General features: G+C 47.2%; 1 protein-coding gene across 4 annotated transcripts in view; it reads right to left on the bottom strand.

Annotated features, from left to right (window-relative positions):
• The window catches only part of xylb (xylulokinase homolog (H. influenzae)), a 180,577-nt gene that overhangs the window by 107,543 nt on the left and 49,574 nt on the right, over positions 1 to 23,460 (bottom strand). For all 4 annotated transcript variants that reach the window (XM_060922423.1, XM_060922422.1, XM_060922425.1 and 1 more), the window contains exons 13-15: positions 15,671 to 15,786; positions 15,333 to 15,406; positions 5,244 to 5,340 (exon numbers count right to left, since the gene is read on the bottom strand). In XM_060922423.1, the coding sequence (XP_060778406.1) occupies positions 5,244 to 5,340; positions 15,333 to 15,406; positions 15,671 to 15,786 (287 nt within the window). The remainder of the gene's footprint in view (positions 1 to 5,243; positions 5,341 to 15,332; positions 15,407 to 15,670; positions 15,787 to 23,460) is intronic.

The following is a 23,460-nucleotide window of genomic DNA, read 5'->3' as shown; positions in this document are numbered from 1 at the left end:
GAAGATTCAGACACACCGTCAACTAAAGCCACCACATATTAAGCGTGTGCCGTGTCTGTATTAATCGATGTGTTTATCGGCAGGACGGAAAATACCAAAGAATTCCGAATCATATCGTGTATGAGTCAGGCTGTCGTTTTTTTCACTACTGCACATGCATATACTGTAATGCATCTCGTTGAATATCGCGGTAATCACATGTAGTATTGGACCAGGTGGGTGGAGCACAGAAGCACGGCAGGTCAGAACTGAGTTCTCAATGAACTATTTATTGCTAGCTTTTCAGCCTTTTATCACTTCCCAGCCGTGCGCGCGCACACACACACACGTGTTCTGGTTGGGGAGAGCTCCCTTTCTCTGCTCTCCTCTCCTTTTAAAGGGTGCAGTCACTGGGGAAGACACACAAACACAGGTTAATCCCCATCAGGTGCAATGATTCCACCACTTACCTTCCCTGATTCCGCCCTCCATTCACAGACTGACGCTTGACCATGCCCCCACTGCCACATCACATTATCGCCCCTTTAAACATGTGTTTTTGTTGTTGTTTACATCTACATCTGCCAAAGCTACGTTGCGATGTGGAATTTTCTGAAAGGTGTACAGAAACCACCAGAGATGGGGACAAAGCGACCTCGTTCTGAAGAGGAGAAAAAGGCCGCCGATAAAGCGTACGAGAAGGAGAAACGACAAAGGACTTATAAGCAAACATGGGAGCAGGGTAAGCCTTGGCTGCAATACAATTTTTATGGAATAATTTTTTTCAAGTTGATTCCTAGTCAATATGAAGCTCCTAATGCTTTCTCTAATGGTTAAATACAGAAAGCATGTTGGATATACTTTGGGTGCTATAGTCATGATAGTCAGTATATTTGCTTTCAATACTCATACACCAAGTTGCCAAGTTTTCCAATATATTATTATTTGTTGATATATTATGGTGCTCTGTGTTCTTCTCATTTATGTATTTAACAACAGTATCAAAATACTCGGGTCTTGAAATAAATGCACATTAGTCATGAACAATGGTAACTACTCTCTTTTGCGTTATTTTTGTCTCGTCTCGTCTTCTTCCGCTTATCCAGGACCGGGTCGCGGAGGCAGCAGTCTAAGCATGGAAGCCCAAACTTCCCTTTCCCCAGACACCTCGGCCAGCTCCTCGGGAAGAACACCGAGGCGTTCCCAGGCCAGCCGAGAGACATAGTCCCTCCAGCGTGTCCTGGGTCTTCCCCGGGGCCTCCTCCCGGGGGGACATGCCTGGAACACCTCCCCAGGGAGGCGTCCAGGAGGCATCCGAAAAAGATGCCCGAGCCACCTCAGCTGGTTCCTCTCGATGTGGAGGAGCAGCGGCTCTACTCCGAGCTCCTCCCGAGTGACTGTGCTTCTCACCCTATCTCTAAGGGAGCGCCCAGCCACCCTGCGAAGGAAACTCATTTCAGCCGCTTGTATCCGCGATCTTGTTCTTTCTGTCATTACCCAAAGCTCATGACCATAGGTGAGAGTCGGAACGTAGATCGACCGGTAAATTGAGAGCTTCGCCTTTTGGCTCAGCTCCTTCTTCACCACGACGGACCGGTAAAGCGACCGCATCACTGCGGAGGCTGCACCGATCCGCCTGTCGATCTCACGCTCCATCCTTCCCTCACTCGTGAACAAGATCCCGAGATACTTAAACTCCTCCACTTGAGGCAGGACTTCTCCACCAACCTGGAGAGGGCAAGCCACCCTTTTCCGGTCGAGAACCATGGCCTCGGACTTGGAGGTGCTGATTCTCATCCCAGCCGCTTCACACTCGACTGCAAACCGCCCCAGTGCATGCTGAAGGTCCTGGTTTGAAGAAGCCAACAGGACAACATCATCCGCAAAAAGCAGAGATGAAATCCTGTGGTTCCCAAACAGGATTCCTTCCGGCCCCTGGCTGCGCCTAGAAATTCTGTCCATAAAAATTATGAACAGAACCGGTGACAAAGGGCAGCCCTGACGGAGTCCAACATGCACTGGGAACAGGTCTGACTTACTGCCGGCAATGCGAACCAGACTCCTGCTCCGTTCGTACAGGGACCGGACAGCCCTTAGCAAAGAGCCCCGAACCCCATACTCCCAAAGCACCCCCCACAGAATACCACGGGGGACACGGTCGAATGCCTTCTCCAGATCCACAAAGCACATGTGGACTGGTTGGGCAAACTCCCATGAACCCTCGAGCACCCTATGAAGGGTATAGAGCTGGTCCAGTGTTCCGCGACCAGGACGAAAACCGCATTGTTCCTCCTGGATCCGAGGTTCGACTATTGGTCGAATTCTCCTCTCCAGTACCCTGGAGTAAACTTTCCCTGGGAGGCTGAGAAGTGTGATTCCCCTATAATTGGAGCACACTCTCCGGTCCCCTTTCTTAAAAAGAGGGACCACCACCCCAGTCTGCCACTCCAGAGGCACTGTCCCCGACCGCCACGCGATGTTGCAGAGGCGTGTCAACCAAGACAGCCCCACAACATCCAGAGACTTGAGATACTCAGGGCGGATCTCATCCACCCCCGGTGCCTTGCCACCGAGGAGCTTGCAAACCACCTCAGTGACTTCGGCTTGGGTAATGGACGAGTCCACCTCTGAGTCATCAGCCTCAGTCTCCTCAGTGGAAGACTTGACGGTGGGATTGAGGAGATCCTCAAAGTATTCCTTCCACCGCCCGACAATGTCCCCAGTCGAGGTCAACAGCTCCCCACCCGCACTGTAAACAGTGTTGGCAGAGTACTGCTTCCCCCTCCTGAGGCGCCGGACGGTTTGCCAGAATTTCTTCGAGGCCGACCGATAGTCCTTCTCCATGGCCTCCCCGAACTCCTCCCAGTTCCGAGTTTTTGCCTCCGCAACTGCCCGAGCTGCAGCACGCCTGGCCTGCCGATACCCGTCGGCTGCCCCAGGAGTCCCGGAGGTCAACATGGCCCGATAGGACTCCTTCTTCAGCTTGACGGCATCCCTTACTTCCGGTGTCCACCACCGGGTTCGGGGATTGCCGCCACGACAGGCACCGGAGACCTTGCGGCCACAGCCCCGAACAGCTGCATCCACAATGGAGGTAGAGAACATGGTCCACTCAGACTCAATGTCCCCCGCCTCCCTCGGAAGCTGGGAAAAGCTCTCCCGGAGGTGGGAGTTAAAGACCTCCCCAACAGAGTGCTCGGCCAGACGTTCCCAGCAGACCCTCACCATACGTTTGGGCCTGCCAGGTCTGTCCAACTTCCTCCTCCGCCAGCGGATCCAACTCACCACCAGGTGGTGATCAGTTGACAACTCAGCCCCTCTCTTCACCCGAGTGTCCAAGACATAGGGTCGGAGATCAGATGACACGACTACAAAGTCGATCATCGACCTCCGACCTAAGGTGTCCTGGTGCCACGTGCACTTATGGACACCCCTATGCTCGAACATGGTGTTCGTTATGGACAAACTGTGACTAGCACAGAAGTCCAATAACAAAACACCACTTGGGTTCAGATCGGGGAGGCCGTTCCTCCCAACCACGCCCCTCCAGGTGTCACTGTCATCGCCCACGTGAGCATTGAAGTCCCCCAGTAGCACAATGGAGTCCCCAGTCTGAGCACCCCTCAGTACCTCTCCCAGGGACTCCAAGAAGGCTGGATACTCTATACTGCTATTTGGCCCGTAGGCACAAACAACAGCAAGAGCCCTCTCCCCAATCCGAAGGCGCAGAGAGGCGACCCTCTCGTTCACTGGGGTAAACTCCAACACATGGCGGCTGAGCTGGGGAGCTATAAGGAAGCCCACACCAGCCCGCCGCCGCTCACCACGGGCGACTCCAGAGAAGTGGAAAGTCCAGCCCCTCTCGAGGAGCTGGGTTCCAGAGCCCAAGCTGTGCGTGGAGGTGAGCCCGACTATCTCTAGCCGGTACCTCTCAACCTCCCGCACAAGCTCAGGCTCCTTCCCCCCCAGCGAAGTGACATTCCATGTCCCAACAGCCAGCCGCTGTGTCCGGGGATCAGGTCGTCGAGGCCCCTGCCTTCGACTGCCACCCAATCCACACTGCACCAAACCCCTACTGCTACCTCTGTGGGTGGTGAACCCACAGGAGGTCGGGCCCACGTCACCTCTTCGGGCTGAGCCCGGCCGGGCCCCATGGGCAAAGGCCCGGCCACCAAGCGCTCGCATACGAGCCCCAACCCCGGGCCTGGCTCCAGGGTGGGGCCCCGGCTGCGTCCTACCGGGCGACGTCACGGTCCTGGATTTTTTCTCCATAGGGGTTTTTTGGTGAACTTTGTTATTTTTGACAGAAGTAAAATTCATACATGAACAAATTTTGGCTAGTTGATTTTCTGTTTGGCTAGTTACTTTGGAAGGTAACTAGTCCGGCTGGCTGGTGAAAAAATATATGAATTTCTAAGCCTGATGGGATATAATTCAAAACAGAGTGAAAAACTAAATCATCATGTATTTTAGTAGAAGATAAAAATGAATTAAAAGCACAACGCTGAACTAATATACAATGATTGCATCTAATAGCTTTGACAGGCCATGATTTTATGCATGTCTGCTTTGCCTATGTCAATCAAAGTTACATAAGCAAGAAATTTCAACTAAATTTTTCAGTTAAGTTAACTTCTGGAAATCTTGCCAATGCTGTTCTAATTTCAGAGAGATGTTCCCAAGTTGCTGACAATGAGCTGCTGACCAGCTGTATATTTTGGAGAAGATGTGAGACAGAGGAGGTGTGATTGCATTTTAAACAGTTCCAATAGCATCAGGGACAAACTGTGAGCAAGTTGGGCAGCATTCAGGGCAATCTCTCTCAGGCTGGGAGAAAAAACTCGTCTCTCAGCACCTGATCACACTTTAATTAAAGTGTGTGTTTCGCCGGCTGTGTGCCTGCAAGCTTCCCTCCTTGTAAAGTAATAACCCTCGCTGTGATTTCTGCTTCATCATAATAGAGGAGGAAAAATAAACAAAATATGGCACAAAAAGGTAAAAGTCGGACATTGTGTGAATTCTTTGAAAAAAGGCAGCACTAAAACTACTATTGACCAGTAAAAAAAGGAGATGAAGGGTGAAGGTTATTTCATTTAGTGTACTAGCAGAGCTGTAGAATTTCCCTGAATTCCTCTTCAAAACTGATAAGTCAAGCCTCAGAACCATGATAGATTGAAAGAAAATGATCAGTCGATAAAAAGAGGAGTAAGAAAGAGACAACAGTAAAGATATGCGACAGTGAACATGACATTGAGAACACTCACTAATCTTATAACCCAACTTTTGGGCATGGACCCTCTTTGCCAGGAACTGTCCTTCAACCAGGGCTCGAATTTCCACCTCCAGGGTGAAAGCAGCTACCTGTGCAGAAGCAGAACACAAAGGCAGGCTTTAAGGATGGACACAGGGCTGATTCTTGCTTCCACAAAGCACCCTTTCACTGCTCCAGCATTCCCACAGAGGAGCTCAACAGCAGCAGTGACCTCAGCACACACCACAAGGCATCTCGGAATCCTGCCATTGACTAAAACAGCCTTTCACACTGATCCAAGGGCAGTTTTTAGGGTTTTCTGAAAATGGATGGGATTACACTCAGAGTAGTGGACAGCATTCTCCAATCTCAGATCAGGAGAGAAATGGTAACTTCTAACCTGAGATAGAAAATCTCTGCAGATCACAGAGAGTACAAGGACAACATGGTCATAACCATTGGTGAAGAGAGTAAACATTAACATTACTACTAATGCAAGCTCAAAATAAAGAGAATTATTTTTTTCGTGGTCCAAATCCTGCACTCTGATTAGCTGGTGAGCGGGTCCGTATCCTAAGGTACGGACCCCAGTTACGGACCCCGATTATGGACCTCTGGCGACTCGCTCGTTCACAACAACAACAAACATAGTAGCATTTTTTGTCAACATTTATCCTTTTTTTTATAAGATTTATTTAAAAGATTATCAAAAATCTTATAAATTTTTTCCAGCATTTCTCAGGAGAATAGCATTAATTTTACAGCATGGATAGCGATAACAACATTGTTCACAGCAAAAGCGAGTTTTATTACCCCGATGAAGAAGAAATAAAAGAAAACATTGCAGGAGAAAGCTAAAAACCTGTAATTTGCTAATGCCGAGCAAAAACATGGCTGAATCTTGAATGACTCCTATTTGTATAAATAGTGGACTACATAGGCAGCAAAATGTAGTTTTTTTCCTGCCATGGAAGTGCACTTGTATACCGAGGAGGAAGAAATTTGCATTACAGCCGTGAATGAGGATTCAAAATGGCAGCTTGGCTCGGTTTTCCCTTTCGAGTGCTCTCGTTTTCTGTTAGAATTTGGTAAAGAAAAAAATAAATACATTATTTACCAGCTTAAGGTCGGTCCGTATGGTGAAATACTGTGACCTCGGCATTGAATACTGACCTCGGCCCAGAGGGCCTTGCTCAGTACTTTCAAGACCTCGGTCACGGTATTTCACGATACGGACCTCCCAGCTGCTAAATAACATATATGTCTTTTAAGAAGATAATTAAAAGCAACTCATTAATGTTACAGATCACTGTTTTTTAAAAACAATGATAAATCAAGAATGAATACATTATGAAATGCAAATTGTTAAATATTCTGGCAATATGATTTAAAACATTAAAAACTCGTTATGATAAAGATGTCATTAAAGAAAGAACTAATCCACTCAGGGCATGTGTTACCATGATTTTATCATGTTTAAGAGCTTTTTTACTCCCTAAAACTCTCTTATTCATGATAAAAATCATTGTAATGGATGTCCAAGTAGCTTATTGCTTTTATCAAATGGCGACAAAAACAATGCGTATGTGTGTAATATATTACTAATAATATTTGCTATAACAATTTTTCCACCATACAATACAGTCTGTTAACAGTAAGATTTGGCTGCTAAGCAATGGATAAAGATGAATGTATTCTATAGACATAACAATTACGGCAGGTTTTATTGATTAAAACCTGGTGCATTAATACAGAAATCAATTATTGTAATGTGTATATTAACAAGGACTTTCCAACAGCTTCAAACACAGCTTATTTTCTGTCTGATCAGAACCATGTTGGTTTGTGAGATCACATACTGACTGACCGAGGCATCGCCCTGGCAACAAAAACAACTTGTGAAGAACAGAATGGCATTTCAAGAGCACTTTGTTTTTACATTTGATGTCATGAACATCACAGTGTTTTGGTGCATTTTGTACACAGTCCTAATGGTATGGTATTTGGGTCCACTGCTACTCTCATTTTTCTAGCTAGTTTCATAATAGTTTCATAAGGGCTGTTTCATAATCAGGGTAGACTTTTCAGGTTCACAATAGTCCAAAAATCAAGCTTCAGACTTTTGTGTTTCTCTGCTGCTAAAAATGACCTTTCGAGATGGAAATTAACTACACAGAATTTCAGAGCTACAGATCATATACTGGGTGTGTTACTTGTAGTGAGAAGACAGCATATAGTGCATTTTTAAAATTGACCAGCTTTCTTATAGTCCACAAGAGTAAAGTACATAAAGTGTAAAACTGTAGAAATGTACAGTATGTCCACATTTTCAAGTCCTGTGCAGCAATATTTGTACATTGTGATAACTGTAATAACAACTGAAGTGGTGATGATCCTCGTGGTTTTCCGGAGAGGACACTTTTTGACGAACTTCCTTTTCAACCACATGTGAAGCTCTGCTGCAAATGTGTCATATCTGTTTCAAGTGAAACAGATATGTTTTTTACTGTGCAACGACAGAGTATTCTGCTTCAAAAGAGACAAGTATTTTATTTAAAAAATCATTTACAACCCCATCATATGGTGAGTGTTTTCCGGAGAGGACATTTTTGACGGACAAAGGATCCTGTCGGAGGCACTTAGTTTATAAAAAAAAAATTAATTCTGAATTTAACCAGTAAAATATATGTGTAATAATTAAAGTAAAATTAAATGAAATGACTACAAGGTCAAAACTGAGCCCACATTTGACTCTTCCAAACATATTTATAAGAACTTATAGTAATAAAAGGCATTACTACTGTAGGTAGGTCTGATGTGTCCCTGTAAAATAAGTTATAAGAAACTCTAGAACATACTATATACTGGAGCTAGTTGCAGGAGTTAGTTGCTATTATTCAAAAAGACAACCATGATTGTGAAACAGCCCAAAAAGCTACCGACAGCATGGTATTTTAAGTCCAGTTAATAAATTAGATGAAAATGAGCTTTATTGTCCTCTCATTGAACCACCTGTAATCACACAGTGAACAGCAGCTTATTCGCCATTTTAAGGGTCATGACTTTTGCTGGTGAAGCTCAGCAAGATCAGATGCATTTTGTAGTCAGCATTTTCCATTTATAACAGCATGAGATCTTATTATACAAATGAGAAAACGTCTTGGCTTTTCAATGTGTCTATGCATAAGCCATAAAAGTAAAAAATAATATAAAAACAATTATGATAATCCCAGTCTTAGTGCAGCCACTCTGCTAATTCGCATTCCTTTCACAATAAAAAAACAACTACTCCCCATTCGCACAAAACCACAAACAATGTAGAAAAATAATGAAATAAATAAATAAATAAATAAACCAGACATTGTTACACTTTTGCTCAGGCACAGTGCGATTGCACTGAGCCTGAAAGAAGTCACTTTTTGTACAACCCCAAATCAGAAAAATTTGGGACGGTATGTTAAAATTGAAAATAATACTGAAAACAATGATTTGTAAATAATATTTGACCTGCATTGCGTTCCAGCTTGCCTGCGACCCTGCAGAACAGGATAAAGCGGCTAGAGATAATGAGATGAGATAATAATAACAACAACTAGACTGCATTTCCGCAGAGAAAATGCAAAATGTGCTTGCTGAGCTGTAGCAGAACAGCTATCATGCTAGCATGCTAAAAGCTAGCATGCCAACATGCTAATGCCAACATGCTAACAACTAGCATGCTAACAGTTAGCATACCAACATGCTAACAGCATACTAACATGCTAAAAACTAGCATGTTAACATGCTAATAGATAACATGCTAACAGCTAGCACTCTAACATGCTAATGATTAACATGCTAATGGCTAGTATGTTAACTTTTAGCATGCTAACACGCTGAGGATGACATGCTAACAGTTAACATGCTAACAGTTAGCATGCTAACATGCTCAGGCGAACTCGCTAACAGCAAACATGCGAACTCTGCATGCTACCATGCTAATCCTAACATGTTAACAGCTCTCATGATAACATGCTAATGGTGAACATGCTACCAACTCGCGAGCTAACAGCAGGCATGATATCGTAATGGGTAACATGCTAGCAGCTAGCATGGTAACACGTGAATGCATATATGCTAATTGCTAGCGTGTGCGTGTAAGTATTCCTAATAAAGTGGCCATTGAGTTGAAGTTGATTTGCTGTCAAAATCTCAAATGAGCAGATCCTTGCCAAATGCATCATCGCCTATGGGGGAAGGGAGGAATGACTCAGTCAAGCTTCCACTGATTAGCGGCAAAATGGAGAAAAAAATGGACGGATGAAAGGCAAGACAAAGACGAGTGCGGGTCAGAACCGATATCATGTGTGTGATGGGTGATTTGGCCTGAGGTGCCATATGAAGTTCCATTATTCCTCCAAACAGGTCTTAATGTGTGCAATATTATGAGGTCGACGTGATCATATTTTTCATTTTAAAATTCTCCACACATTCTCTATTGGGGACAGAGGGGACAGACACCCTCTTCTTCCCCAGCCATGCCTTTGTACTGTGTGCAGAATGTGGTTTTGCATTGTCTTGTTGAAATATCCCTGGAAAAGATGTCGTCTTGAAGGCAGCATATGTTGCTCCAAAATCTCAGTGTACTTTTCTGCATTAATGCTGCCATCACAGAAGCGTAAGTTACCTTTATCAAGGGCACCGACACAACCCCATACCATGGCAGATTCTGGATTTTGTACTTGTTGCTGGTAGCAGTCTGGATGGTCCTTTTCATCTTTGGTCCGGCGCACATAGCATCAATTTCTTTCAAAAACAACCTGGAATACTGATTTATCTGACCACAATACACGTTTCCACTGTGTGATGGTCCATCCCAGATACCTCTGAGCCCAGAGAAGTCGACGGCGCTTCTGGACACAGTTAATATTACGCTTCCTTTTTGCACAGTAAAGTCTTAACAGGCATTTGTAGATGTAACTCTGTATTGTAGAACTTGACAAAGGTTTACCAAAGTAATCCCAAGCCCATGTGGTTATATCAGCTATAGTGGGCAGTACAGTGGTGTAGTGGTTAGCACTGTTGCCTCACAGCAAGAAGGTTCTGGGTTTGAGCCCAGTGGCTGATGGTGGCCTTTCTGTGTAGAGTTTGCATGTTCTCCCCATGTCTGCGTGGGTTTCCTCCCAGTGCTCCGGTTTCCTCCACAGTCCAAAGGCATGCGGTTAGGTTAACATGGGGCAGCCATGGCCTGAAGTCTGGCTAAGTGCCCTTGACCAAAGTCACCTAACACCCAACTGCTCCCTGGATGCTGTAAGTATAGCTGCCCACTGCTCCAGGTATGTGTGTGTGCTCATTGCTCACTTGTGTGTGCATGTGTGTGTGTTCACTGCTTCAGATGGGTTAAATGCAGAGGTTAAATTTCACTATGTGCTTAAGTCTGTGCTTGAGTGTACGTGTGACAAATAAAGGCTTCTTGGCTTCTTATGGACCCTTTTCACGTGACGTCATGACAAACGCGGCCGCCATTTTGGACGTGTACTACCAGTAGTTTACCACAGCCAGCATTGAGGAACGGCAGCAAAGAAAGTGTTTATTTTCAGCAAGACTTCCATCATGCCACTATATTGTCATGCACCTGGATGTAGTAACCATCAACAAACAAGGCAAGGGTTATCATTTTATCGGATCCCGACGGAGAAGATGGATAGCGGCCATTAACAGATTGGCAGCCCTTGGCATACCAACGCTTGTGTAGTGACCACTTTGTTGGAGGTAAGACGAATAAAATTAGCCAGAAAAGGCATTACATTGCTGTTAACATTCTGTGGCGGCGAGTGTGTAACCAAATAGGCTAAAATAACCCATTGTAACCTCTTTGTTCTTCTGTAGTAGCTATTGTTGACTAGCTAATGTCAACATCATCATAGCTGGTACGTTACTGTAGCAATGTTTACGTTCAGTCATTTGGATGACTGTTAAAACCTTTCAGTCTCAAGTTTTTCCTTTACTGGATTTACTAGTTTACTGTAATTATGATCCGGCAGCTATTTACACCGGATCCAGTGTAAATAGCTGCCGGAGCCAACGTCCGAGAATTAAGCAGCGTGTTCCGGCTTGCTCCCGGAGTGCTCCGGCCGAGGTTCCGGAGCTCGCTCCGGCTTGCTCGCCCTCAAATTAAGCGGCTTGCCCCGGAGCAAGCCGGAGCGCGCTGCTTAATTTGAGGGCGAGCAAGCCAGACCGCGCTGCTTAATTTGAGGGCGAGCAAGCCGGAGCGAGCTCCGGAACCTCGGCCGGAGCACTCCGGGAGCAAGCCGGAGCGCGCTGCTTAATTTGAGGGCGAGCAAGCCAGAGCGCGCTGCTTAATTCTCGGACGTTGGCTCCGGCAGCTATTTACACTGGATCCGGTGTAAATAGCTGCCGGATCATAATTACAGTAAACTAGTAAATCCAGTAAAGCCGGAGCGCGCTTCGGAACCTCGGCCGGAGCACTCCTGGAGCAAGCCGGAGCGTGCTCCGGAACCTCGGCCGGAGTACTCCTGGAGCAAGCCGGAGCGGGCTCCGGAACCTCGGACGTTGGCGTGTATGTGTATGGCGATGGGTTTTTAACGACATAGGTATACAGATCATGTGGGCCGAAGTCAGGTAAAGACGAGGGCTTCGTGTACTTCCGTACATCAGTGAACAATCCTGGTGGAAGCAGGTAAACGTCGTTCTCTAAGCCTGCTAACCTCAATTTTTGCAAATACCTCTCCCTCTGCTCGCCCTGTAAATGCCCTACATCGCTGGATAGTGAAGGTGTTTTCTGCATCTCGCTCCTTTTTCTTTTATGTTTTTCGTTTGTCGCCTTCCTCGCATTCAAACTGATTCGAGCCGAAGTCCACTACATGTCCAAAATGGTGGTCGCGTTTACGAAGGTCACGTGACTGAAAAGGGTCTATAGATGAATGACAGTTCTTGATGATTGGAGCTCACAGATGTTCAGCTTAGGCATATATCCTTGCCCTTAACACACCAAAATTTCTCTAAATTCCTTGAATCTTTTAATGCATTATACACCATAGAGGGTGAAATATCCAAATCCCTTCCCATTTTTCTTTGAGGAACATTGTTTTAAAACATTTCAAGAATTTTCTCATGCATTTGTTGACAAATTGGTGATCCTTGGACCATATTTGCTCCTCAAAGACTCAGCCTTTCCTGGATACTGATTTTGTACCTAATCATGATTACAATCACCCATTTCAAATCACATCACTATTTAATTGTTTTACCTCATTTATAGCCTTAAATTTCCCCCGTCCCAACTTTTTTTGGAATGTGTTACAGGCCTGAAACGCAGGAATGTTTGTATATGAAGCCGCTTTATCCTGTTCTACAGGGTCGCAGGCAAGCTGGAGCCTATCCCAGCTGACTACGGGCGAGAGGCGGGGTACACCCTGGACAAGTCGCCAGGTCATCACAGGGCTGACACAGACACAGACAACCATTCACACTCACATTCACACCTATGGTCAATTTAGTGTCACCAGTTAACCCAGACCTGGGCATTTCACGGCCCGCGGGCCGCATCCGGCTCTTTGGTTCATTCTGACCGGCCCGCGTAAGGTTAATGAGAAATTACAAAATAAACGTATTTTCTAATTTTACCACATGCATGGACTGAATGTGCATTGCTTTTATTTTGAAGTTGTGTTCAACAAAAACGCAATGCGCGCAACATGAACATGACATGAAATCCCACGAAACCTAATCCCGCGATAACTACTTCCGTAATTTGTCCAGACCAACCACAAACTTGTACATCATCCTTCAAACGGTCCAGCCAATCACATCGTGTGACGTCACCAGCAGGCGCCGGAGCCGATCTCCGGCGAAAAGCACCAAATGAGGTGATTAAACTACAAATGTGGGCATCATTATTATAATATGATGTATCTTGCTTGATATTTGGAGTAGAAAGACAATATTGTGATGTCTTTATTGTGTTTTGGGGTGAATGTGACTGAAAAATGGTACAAACGTTCACATTTTGTTAACCATTGTTTTGGGAAATTTGATTGAATAAATGACATTTTTTGTAAGGCAACCTCGTTTTTTCCATACTCTTACCAGTCTTAGCAGCTTGTAAAAACAATGTTATTTACTGCTTTATATAAAGAAATACAATTAATATTATGCAGAATTTAGTTCAGCCTTTTGGTCCGGCCCTCCACAAAATTTTCTGTTTCTCATGTGGCCCCATGGAAAAAATAATTGCCCACCCCTGAGTTAACCTAACCTGCATGTCTTTAGACTGTGGGGGAAACCGGAGCACCCGGAGGAAACCCACGTGGACACGGGGAGAACATGCAAACTCCACATAGAAAGGCCCTCGCCGGCCACGGTGCTCGAACCTGGACCTTCTTGCTGTGAGGCGACAGCGCTAACCACTACACCACCGTACTGCCCATCCATCCATTATCTGCAGCCACTTATCCTGTCCTACAGGGTCGCAGGTAAGCTGCAGCCTATCCCAGCTGACTACGGGCGAAAGGCGGGGTACACCCTGGACAAGTCGCCAGGTCATCACAGGGCTGACACATAGACACAGGCAACCATTCACACTCACATTCACACCTACGGTCAATTTAGAGTCACCAGTTAACCTAACCTGCATGTCTTTGGACTGTGGGGGAAACCGGAGCACCCGGAGGAAACCCACACGGACATGGGGAGAACATGCAAACTCCGCACAGAAAGGCCCTCGTCGGCCATGGGGCTCGAACCCGGACCTTCTTGCTGTGAGGCGACAGCGCTAACCACTACACCACCGTGCCACCCTTGGGTTCACACTGTCTGCAATGAAATACAAGTCAAAGTAAATTTAGAAATCAATGCTTTCTTTTTTTAATTTGCATTTTCATACTGTTCCAACTTTTTTCATTTGGGGTTGTATTTAGGTAAAAAGGGACATGGTGTAAGCAGATAGCTAATTCTGATTAGTATATATTAACCTGCTTGTACTCGGTGCAATATGTATACTGTTCCTACTTATTCAGGTGACATTGGGCATACCTAACCACCTGTGTTTTCTTTCTCTCCCCCCCCCACTCCAAATCTGTCCCTCTGAGTTACATGGAGTCAACAGGAAATCTTTTGGTGGAGACGGTGGGGACCTCGACTGGCTATCGTAGCCTGCAGGGAATCGGCCGTCAGACATTCTGTCGCATGTCCCAGACCCGGTGAAATGTAACTGAATTGTCTTGGCCAGGCCTAAGGGTCCCATCTGCATCTCATCATTGCTGAGGAGTGTGCTCCCATCACCCAATCTAGCATCCAGCCAGAGCAGGTCATGATATATTTTTTTACCATATTAACATGCCATTGTGTGTCATGCCTGATGTAAAGACTCTTGTCTCTGCGAGCCTACCACACAGATTTAATACTTGTCATTTTTAGGGCATACCTAACAACATGTTTTCTTTCTCTCTCCCCCCCCCCCCCAATCTGTCCCTCTGAGTTACATGTTGATCCTGGGATTGAGATGCTGGCCTCTTCTGCCCCTCGGACCTGCTTGATCCATCCTGGTGCCCTGTGTCTGGTCGGAGTTTTATCGCCCCACTCCTGTGAAGGACGGCCCCATGAGGACAGTTGAGGGTTATACCTGTTAAAACTGTTAATATTATAGTCAGGCTGTCTGTTGTTGCCCAAATGAGGATGGGTTCCCTTTTGAGTCTGGTTCCTCTCGAGGTTTCTTCCTCATGTCGTCTGAGGGAGTTTTTCCTTGCCACCGTCGCCACAGGCTTGCTCATTGGGGATAGATTAGGGATAAAATTAGCTCATGTTTTAAGTCGTTCAAATTCTGTAAAGCTGCTTTGCGACAATGTCTATTGTTAAAAGCGCTGTACAAATAAACTTGATTGATTGATTGATTGATATATTGGCAGTTGACTTGATAGTCACTTGTACCAAATATAATCCTGCCCAACTTGAATCGATAACACTAACTGATTAGGTGCAAACCACAGGTGCTAACAAATACAGTCGATTAACAAACTGAGTTAACAGGGTTAACTGTTACCTTAAATGTATTGCAACCATAATATGAGTTATTTTAATGGTGTTAAACTCCAAAGGTACCTACTTTTTTATCATGCTGATCAAATCTGTGGATCCCAACCGCTGGAGGTGTGATCTCCACTGCATCAAAATAAATTCCTGAAAAGGGACAAGCCAAAGAAGCACAGCATGACAATGTAGCTGATTAGGCCTAATTCATTTATCACCATCCATTCATAGCATGGCTCCTGTGGGACTGTGGCATCACTCTGTAAGGCATGACCACGTCTGGCCCAGATTTCTCTTAATTAAATCAGTGAATGATGTACAAAGTAAGCATGTTTATCAAATTACTCCTAGGATGCGCTTATAACGACCGATGTTTTCAATAACTAAAACAAACCATGTGGACTAGACAGGCACCTATGTTTCCATTGTTCCCCATGGGGCTGGACCTCAGGGCAGCGGAGAAATCTTCCCATGATCCTCCAGCACACTCGTTACGGATCCTTTCTCTGGTCAGAGAGCCATTCTTATAGCTGAAAAGAAGCAAAAAGGTGACAGGTTAGACCTGAGGCAGTCTCAGTCAACACTGGTGCCTGGATATGGAGTTATAGAACACTGTAAAGAAATTCAAAAATATTTTCAAAAAGAATGAAATGAAAAGGTTGTTAGATCAAAACAAAGTGTCATATATATCTCCATCTCATATATAAAGGATATTACACAGTGGCATGAAGATATGAAGTTTATCTTCGAGTGGCGAATGTATATTTCACGAGTGAGCGAAGTCAATGAATGATACATATTTCAACACAAGAAGATAAACTTCATATCTTCACACCACCATATAACATTCTTTATATTATATGGACACATCCACAAAAAAAAAAATCGCAAGTTAATCAAAAGAATTTTAATTTTGAACCAGTTCGCCATTTTGACAACATGCGTCAAGTCAGTGGGAAAACACTGGGAGTGACATTATCAGAGTGAACTACTGGAAAATATCTCACTCAGATCCACGATGTAGTTCAGATAAAAAAAAATGTGAGTTTTTCAACACGAGAAGATAAACTTCATATCTTCAAGCCAATGTATATTTTTTTTTATTATACTGACACATTCACAAACAAAAAGTACCCAAATTTATCAAAACAATTAATCAATTTCCTCACGAATGACATATAGAGGTTTACGTCATGGTTTTAGTTCTCCATGTCCCGGATGTAGCTCGTATGAAAAATGAGAGTGGCATATTTCTCAGTAAAAGACTTGTCTCTCTCATATATATATATATATATATATATATATATATATATATATATAAAATAGGGGCGGCACGGTGGTGTAGTGGTTAGCGCTGTCGCCTCACAGCAAGAAGGTCCTGGGTTCGAGCCCCGGGGCCGGCGAGGGCCTTTCTGTGCGGAGTTTGCATGTTCTCCCCATGTCCGCGTGGGTTTCCTCCAGGTGTTCCGGTTTCCCCCACAGTCCAAAGACATGCAGGTTAGGTTAACTGGTGACTCTAAATTGACCGTAGGTGTGAATGGTTGTCTGTGTCTATGTGTCAGCCCTGTGATGACCTGGCGACTTGTCCAGGGTGTACCCCGCCTTTCGCCCATAGTCAGCTGGGATAGGCTCCAGCTTGCCTGTGACCCTGTAGAAGGATAAAGCGGCTAGAGATAATGAGATGAGATGAGATATATAAAATATACACACACACACACGTGTGTGCGATAGATAGATAGATAGATAGATAGATAGAGCACCAGTCAAAGGTTTGGACACACCTAATTAAATGTTATTTTTTATTTTTATTGCTAATTAATTAATTAATTAATTAATTAATTAATTAATTAATTAATTGCTACTTCATCATCTAAAATATGAAACATTTTTTTAAAACACTTTTTGTTTGCCACTTAATTCCATGTATGCTCCATATGTTCTTTCATAGTTTTGCTTTCTTCAGTATTGTTCTACAATGTAGAAAATAGTCAAAATACAGAAAAACCTATGAATGAGCAGGGGTGTCCAAACTTTTAACTGGCACTGTATATTGTGGCAGCGGGGGCGTGGTCAAGCGCCGGTCTGTGACAGGAGGGCGGAGTTGGGGAAGGTAAGTGGCAGAATCGCTACACCTGAGTGTGATTAACCTATGTTTTGTGTGTGTTCTCCCCAGTAAACCGCGCCCTACTTAAGGAGGGAGAGTGAGAGCGGAGGGGAGCATTGAGAGGAGACTATAGTCTGCATGTGCGCGAGTCAGTCTCCGGATGTTTAAATTAAATGTTAGACTGAAAAGTTTGCCAATAAAAAGCCGTTGTGCATCCTGATCTCTGTCCTGCCGTCTTCTGTGCTCCACCCACACACTGAACTCGCTACAGTGGTGCCGAAACCCGGGAAGGTGGAGCACCGGTCCTGCAGCCCCATGGAATCCTCCCTGTTCGCAGACTTGGTCCACACCCTCGCCACGGCTCAGCAGAGCCAGCACCAGGCACTCGTCACGCTCCGGAAGGAGCAGGAGCGCCGCTTCGAAGCCCTGGTGCTGGCTCAGCAGGAAGACCGAGAGGCGTTCCGGCGCCTCCTCGCGTCGGCGGGGTCCACCAGCGCCCCGGCCGCGGGCCCATCTCCCATCACCTTGACTAAGATGGGCCCGCAGGACGACCCCGAGGCGTTCATCGCGTTATTCAAGCAGGTCGCCGAAGCCTCGGGGTGGCCGATGGAGAAGCGCGCGGCGCGCCTCCTCCCCCTCCTGACGGGAGAGGCGCAATTAGCCGCACTACAGCTCCCCGCCGACCACCGGCTGGCCTATGCTGACCTTCGCCGGGCTGTCCTCCAGCGCATGGGGCGCACGCCGGAGCAGCAGCGCCAGCGCTTCCGCGCGCTGCGGATGGAGGAAGTCGGCAGCCCATTCGCGTTCGGCCAGCAGCTCCAGGACGCCTGCTGGCGGTGGCTGAGGGCCGAAGATCGCGACGCCGAGGGAATCATCGACCAGGTGGCGCTGGAACAGTTCATCGCCCGCCTGCCCGCCGGAACCGCGGAGTGGGTCCAGTGCCACCACCCGGCGTCGCTGGATCAGGCCGTAGGACTGGCAGAGGATCATCTGGCGGCTGTCCCGGCGGCAGGACAACGGATGGCATCATCATCTCTCTCCTCTTCTCTCTCTCTTCCCCCTCCTCCCGTGTCCCGTCCTCGCCCCATTCCCCCACCACGGAGGCGGGGGCCGGCTCCACCCCAGCCGGCCCACCGCACCCGTGGTGCCCTCCCGTTTCTCCCTTCTGTGTCTGTCTCTCCCCCCCCCCTCAGGTGAGTGACCCTCAATCCACAGCTGCAGAGGGGAGGCCCGGGCCGGTTTGCTGGCGCTGCGGGGAACCGGGCCACCTGCAGCAACAGTGTGCCGCGATGGAGGTGGGGGCGGTGGTGCGTATCCCCGACGCGCCAGAGGCTGCTCTCGATCAGGCCGGAGCGTATCACATACCGGTAAGTGTACATGGGGCGACATATCAGGCGTTGGTGGATTCGGGTTGCAATCAGACCTCGATCCGCCAAAGCCTGGTGCAAGACGAGGCATTGGGGGGAGCACAAGGGGTGAAGGTGTTGTGTGTGCACGGGGATATTCACTACTACCCGTTGGTGTCGGTCCACATACATTTCAGAGGGGACAAATCCATAGTGAAGGCGGCGGTTAATCCTCGCCTTACCCACTCTTTGATCTTGGGAACTGATTGGCCGGGATTTCGAGGGTTGATGGCACGCCTAGTAAAGAGTGGGTCCTGCCGGTTATCAGGGGAGGGTCCCAGTGTCGCTTTGGCTGGAGCTGCGGTCGCAGAGCCGTCTATGTCATCTCCGCGACAGAGTGAGGAGCCCCCGGCCCCTCCTCTTTCTATTGGGGAATCCCTCGCGGATTTCCCACTGGAACAATCGCGAGACGAAACTCTGCGACACGCGTTTGACCAAGTGAGAGTAATCGATGGTCAAACGCTCCAGCCGAACGCCACCCCTCCCTTCCCCTATTTTTCCATTTTAAAGGATAGGTTATACCGAGTGACGCAGGACACTCAGACGAAGGAGCGTGTCACCCAGTTGTTAATTCCAAAGAGCCGCCGGGAATTGGTATTCCAGGCGGCTCACTTTAATCCCATGGCGGGACACCTCGGGCAGGATAAAACACTTGCCCGGATAATGGCCCGATTCTATTGGCCGGGGATTCGCGGCGACGTCCGTAAGTGGTGTACGGCGTGCCGCGAATGCCAGTTGGTAAATCCAGCGGCCATTCCAAAAGCGCCCTTGCACCCCCTACCATTAATCGAGACCCCGTTTGAAAGAATTGGGATGGATCTCGTCGGGCCATTAGATCGGTCAACACGAGGGTACCGCTTTATATTGGTTCTGGTGGGCTATGCAACGCGATACCCGGAAGCAGTGCCTCTTCGCAATATCTCCGCACGTAGTATTGCAGAGGCCCTCTTCCACGTCATCTCCCGGGTCAGAATCCCGAAAGAGATTCTGACTGACCAAGGCACCTCGTTTATGTCACAAACACTGGCTGAACTGTATGGGCTACTGGGTATTAAGCCGATCCGCACCAGCGTGCATCACCCACAGACGGACGGTTTAGTCAAACGGTTCAATCGCACCCTCAAGAATATTATCAAAAAATTCGTAAGTGAGGACGCACGTAACTGGGATAAGTGGCTCGAACCCTTGTTGTTTGCAGTGCGAGAGGTCCCCCAAGCCTCCACGGGGTTCTCCCCGTTTGAATTATTGTATGGGCGTAAGCCGCACGGCATCTTAGATGTACTGCGGGAAAATTGGGAGGAGGGACCTTCACAGAGCAAAAATGAAATTCAATACGTTATGGATCTGCGCGCAAAACTCCACACGCTCACCCACCTAACAGGAGAATTTGCGGCAGGCCCAGGAATGGCAAACCCACCTGTACAACAAGGGCACGCGCCTTAGAGAGTTCACTCCGGGAGATAAGGTACTCGTCCTGTTGCCCACATCGAGCTCCAAATTAATCGCCAAGTGGCAAGGGCCCTTTGAGGTCACACGGCGAGTCGGGGACGTCGACTATGAGGTTAGGCGAACGGACAGGGAGGGGGCGCTACAGATCTACCACCTCAATCTGCTAAAGCTCTGGAACGAGGAGGTCCCCGTGGCGTTGGTGTCGGTAGTTCCGGAGAAGGCGGAGCTGGGGCCGGAGGTCCAAAAAGGGTCATTGGCATCTCGCATCTCTCCGGTCCCCTGTGGAGACCACCTCTCCCTGACCCAACTCACGGAGGTCGCCCAGTTGCAGGCCGAGTTTTCGGATGTGTTCTCGCCCCTGCCCGGTCGCACCAACCTCATAGAACACCACATAGAGATGCCCCCGGGGGTGGTAGTGCATAGCCGTCCTTATAGATTACCCGAACACAAAAAAAAGGTGGTTCGGGAAGAACTTCAGGCCATGCTCGAAATGGGCATCGTCGAGGAGTCCCACAGTGACTGGAGCAGCCCGGTGGTCTTGGTTCCCAAGGCCGACGGCTCGGTCCGGTTCTGTGTGGACTATAGAAAAGTCAACGCGGTGTCTAAATTTGACGCGTACCCAATGCCTCGTATTGACGAGCTGCTCGATCGACTAGGCACGGCTCGCTTTTACTCGACACTGGATTTGATGAAGGGATATTGGCAGATCCCCTTGACTCCATTATCCCGGGAAAAAACAGCCTTTTCCACACCGTTCGGCTTACACCAGTTCGTCACACTTCCATTTGGGCTGTTTGGGGCGCCCGCTACGTTTCAGCGACTGATGGACCGGGTCCTCCGGCCCCACGCCACCTATGCGGCCGCGTACTTAGACGACATCATCATTTATAGTAATGACTGGCAGCGGCACCTGCAACACCTGAGGGCCGTCCTTAGGTCGCTGAGGCGGGCGGGGCTCACTGCCAACCCAAAGAAGTGTGCGATTGGGCGGGTGGAAGTACGGTATCTGGGCTTCCACTTGGGTAACGGGCAGGTGCGTCCCCAAATTAATAAGACAGCAGCGATTGCGGCCTGCCCGAGGCCCAAGACCAAAAAGGGGGTGAGACAGTTCCTGGGGCTGGCTGGCTATTATCGTAGGTTTATACCTAATTATTCGGACATCACCAGCCCGCTGACTGACCTCACTAAAAAGGGGGCGCCAGATCCGGTCCAGTGGACGGAGCAGTGCCAGCGGGCTTTCTCTGAGGTAAAGGCTGCACTGTGTGGGGGGCCACTTTTGCACTCCCCTGACTTCTCTCTCCCCTTTTTGTTACAGACGAATGCGTCGGACAGAGGGCTGGGGGCCGTTTTGTCCCAGCAGGTGGGGGGAGAGGATCACCCAGTATTATACATCAGCCGAAAGCTGTCAGTGCGTGAGGGGCGCTACAACACCATCGAGAAAGAGTGCCTGGCGATCAAGCGGGCGGTCCTCGCCCTCCGTTACTACCTGCTGGGGCGCTCTTTCACCCTCTGTTCGGACCACGCGCCCCTCCAGTGGCTCCACCGCATGAAGGATGCCAACGCGCGGATCACCCGTTGGTATCTAGCGCTCCAACCTTTCAACTTCAAGGTGGTCCACAGGCCAGGGGCGCAGATGGTCGTGGCGGACTTCCTCTCCCGTCAAGGGGGGGGGGGGGGGAGTTGGCTGCGGGCCGGACGGGCGCCCGGCCTGAGTCGGGCGGTGGGGGTATGTGGCAGCGGGGGCGTGGTCAAGCGCCGGTCTGTGACAGGAGGGCGGAGTTGGGGAAGGTAAGTGGCAGAATCGCTACACCTGAGTGTGATTAACCTATGTTTTGTGTGTGTTCTCCCCAGTAAACCGCGCCCTACTTAAGGAGGGAGAGTGAGAGCGGAGGGGAGCATTGAGAGGAGACTACAGTCTGCGTGTGCGCGAGTCAGTCTCCGGATGTTTAAATTAAATGTTAGACTGAAAAGTTTGGCAATAAAAAGCCGTTGTGCATCCTGATCTCTGTCCTGCCGTCTTCTGTGCTCCACCCACACATTGAACTCGCTACATATATATTTATTAAAAAAAAGTTTGTCACCACACTTTGAATTTAAAACTATATTCGTTCTCTGTGGCGCACCCTTCAAAGAAATCAAATGGTAGGTTTTTCGAAACATCTTGAAGAACCTGCTGAAATTGTCCAGCAGAATTTTGTTCTTACTTGCTTTTATTTTTTTAATTATTTGGAAAATGACATTCATGAGGAACATGTAAAATAAATATCCAAGGATATTTCAATTTAGAGCCACCAATTATCCTAACCTGCATGTCTTTGGACTGTGGGGGAAACCAGAGCACCCAGAGGAAACCCACACAGACACGGGGAGAACATGGAAACTCCACACAGAAAGGCCCTTGCCGGCTGCTGCTCGAACCTAGTACCTTCTTGCTATGAGGCGACAGCGCTAACCACTATACCACTGTGCCGCCAGCATTAAACTAAAAAAAAACTAAAAACAGATGTGGGGATTATATATTTGTGTACGATTAAGGACTTCAACAATATTAAATGTTTTGAAAAAACTCCCTTCACTCTCTCATTTTGGTCATTTTTTTTCTCACTTTATGCTTTTGTGGTTTTTTTCCCCTTTCTTCCTTTTGGCATAATTTTGACTGATGAATCTTAAATGGCAGTCAGCTGAAACCCGGAGAGAAATGTCCTCTGACCCTCCAGCCACCCAAAATGGTAAAATTATCCTGACCAAACAGCGTGAAAATAAAACATGATAATGTAGGCAGCTATGCATTTTGGTATATTTAGGTATACCCTGCAATAAAAAAAAAATGCTTGTGTTTACAGTTTTGTGTTTGTGGGTGCATGCATATTTATTGGTCATAACATTGTCTTTATCTCATCCAGTTAAGTAGCACTTAAATAAAAATATATAGATGCAACAGTGAATGTATTTCAATTAGAATCATTTAGCTTCAGTTCTAGTTTACATTTGCTGGAGCAGGCAGACAGTATAAGCTCCAAACAAAACACTAATACAAAAACAAACAAGTGTTGCCAGGCAAAACAAACCTTGCCCGGTAGCACTTATGAATATAAAGGAAGATATCGCAAAAAAAATAAAGGTACCCTATGAGTACCGTACATGTGGCTACTGCTGATAAATAAAATTGTTTTCTGATACCATGTCCATACAGTAAATATAGCATACCTATTTATTCTGTGAGGCAGTAGCCACAAAAACAAAGC

Source organism: Neoarius graeffei, chromosome 5, assembly GCF_027579695.1.
Source record: "Neoarius graeffei isolate fNeoGra1 chromosome 5, fNeoGra1.pri, whole genome shotgun sequence".
In the NCBI taxonomy this organism is placed as follows: Eukaryota; Metazoa; Chordata; class Actinopteri; order Siluriformes; family Ariidae; genus Neoarius; species Neoarius graeffei.
Note: the sequence above shows the minus strand (reverse complement) of the source record. Positions and strands in the feature narration are given on the sequence as shown.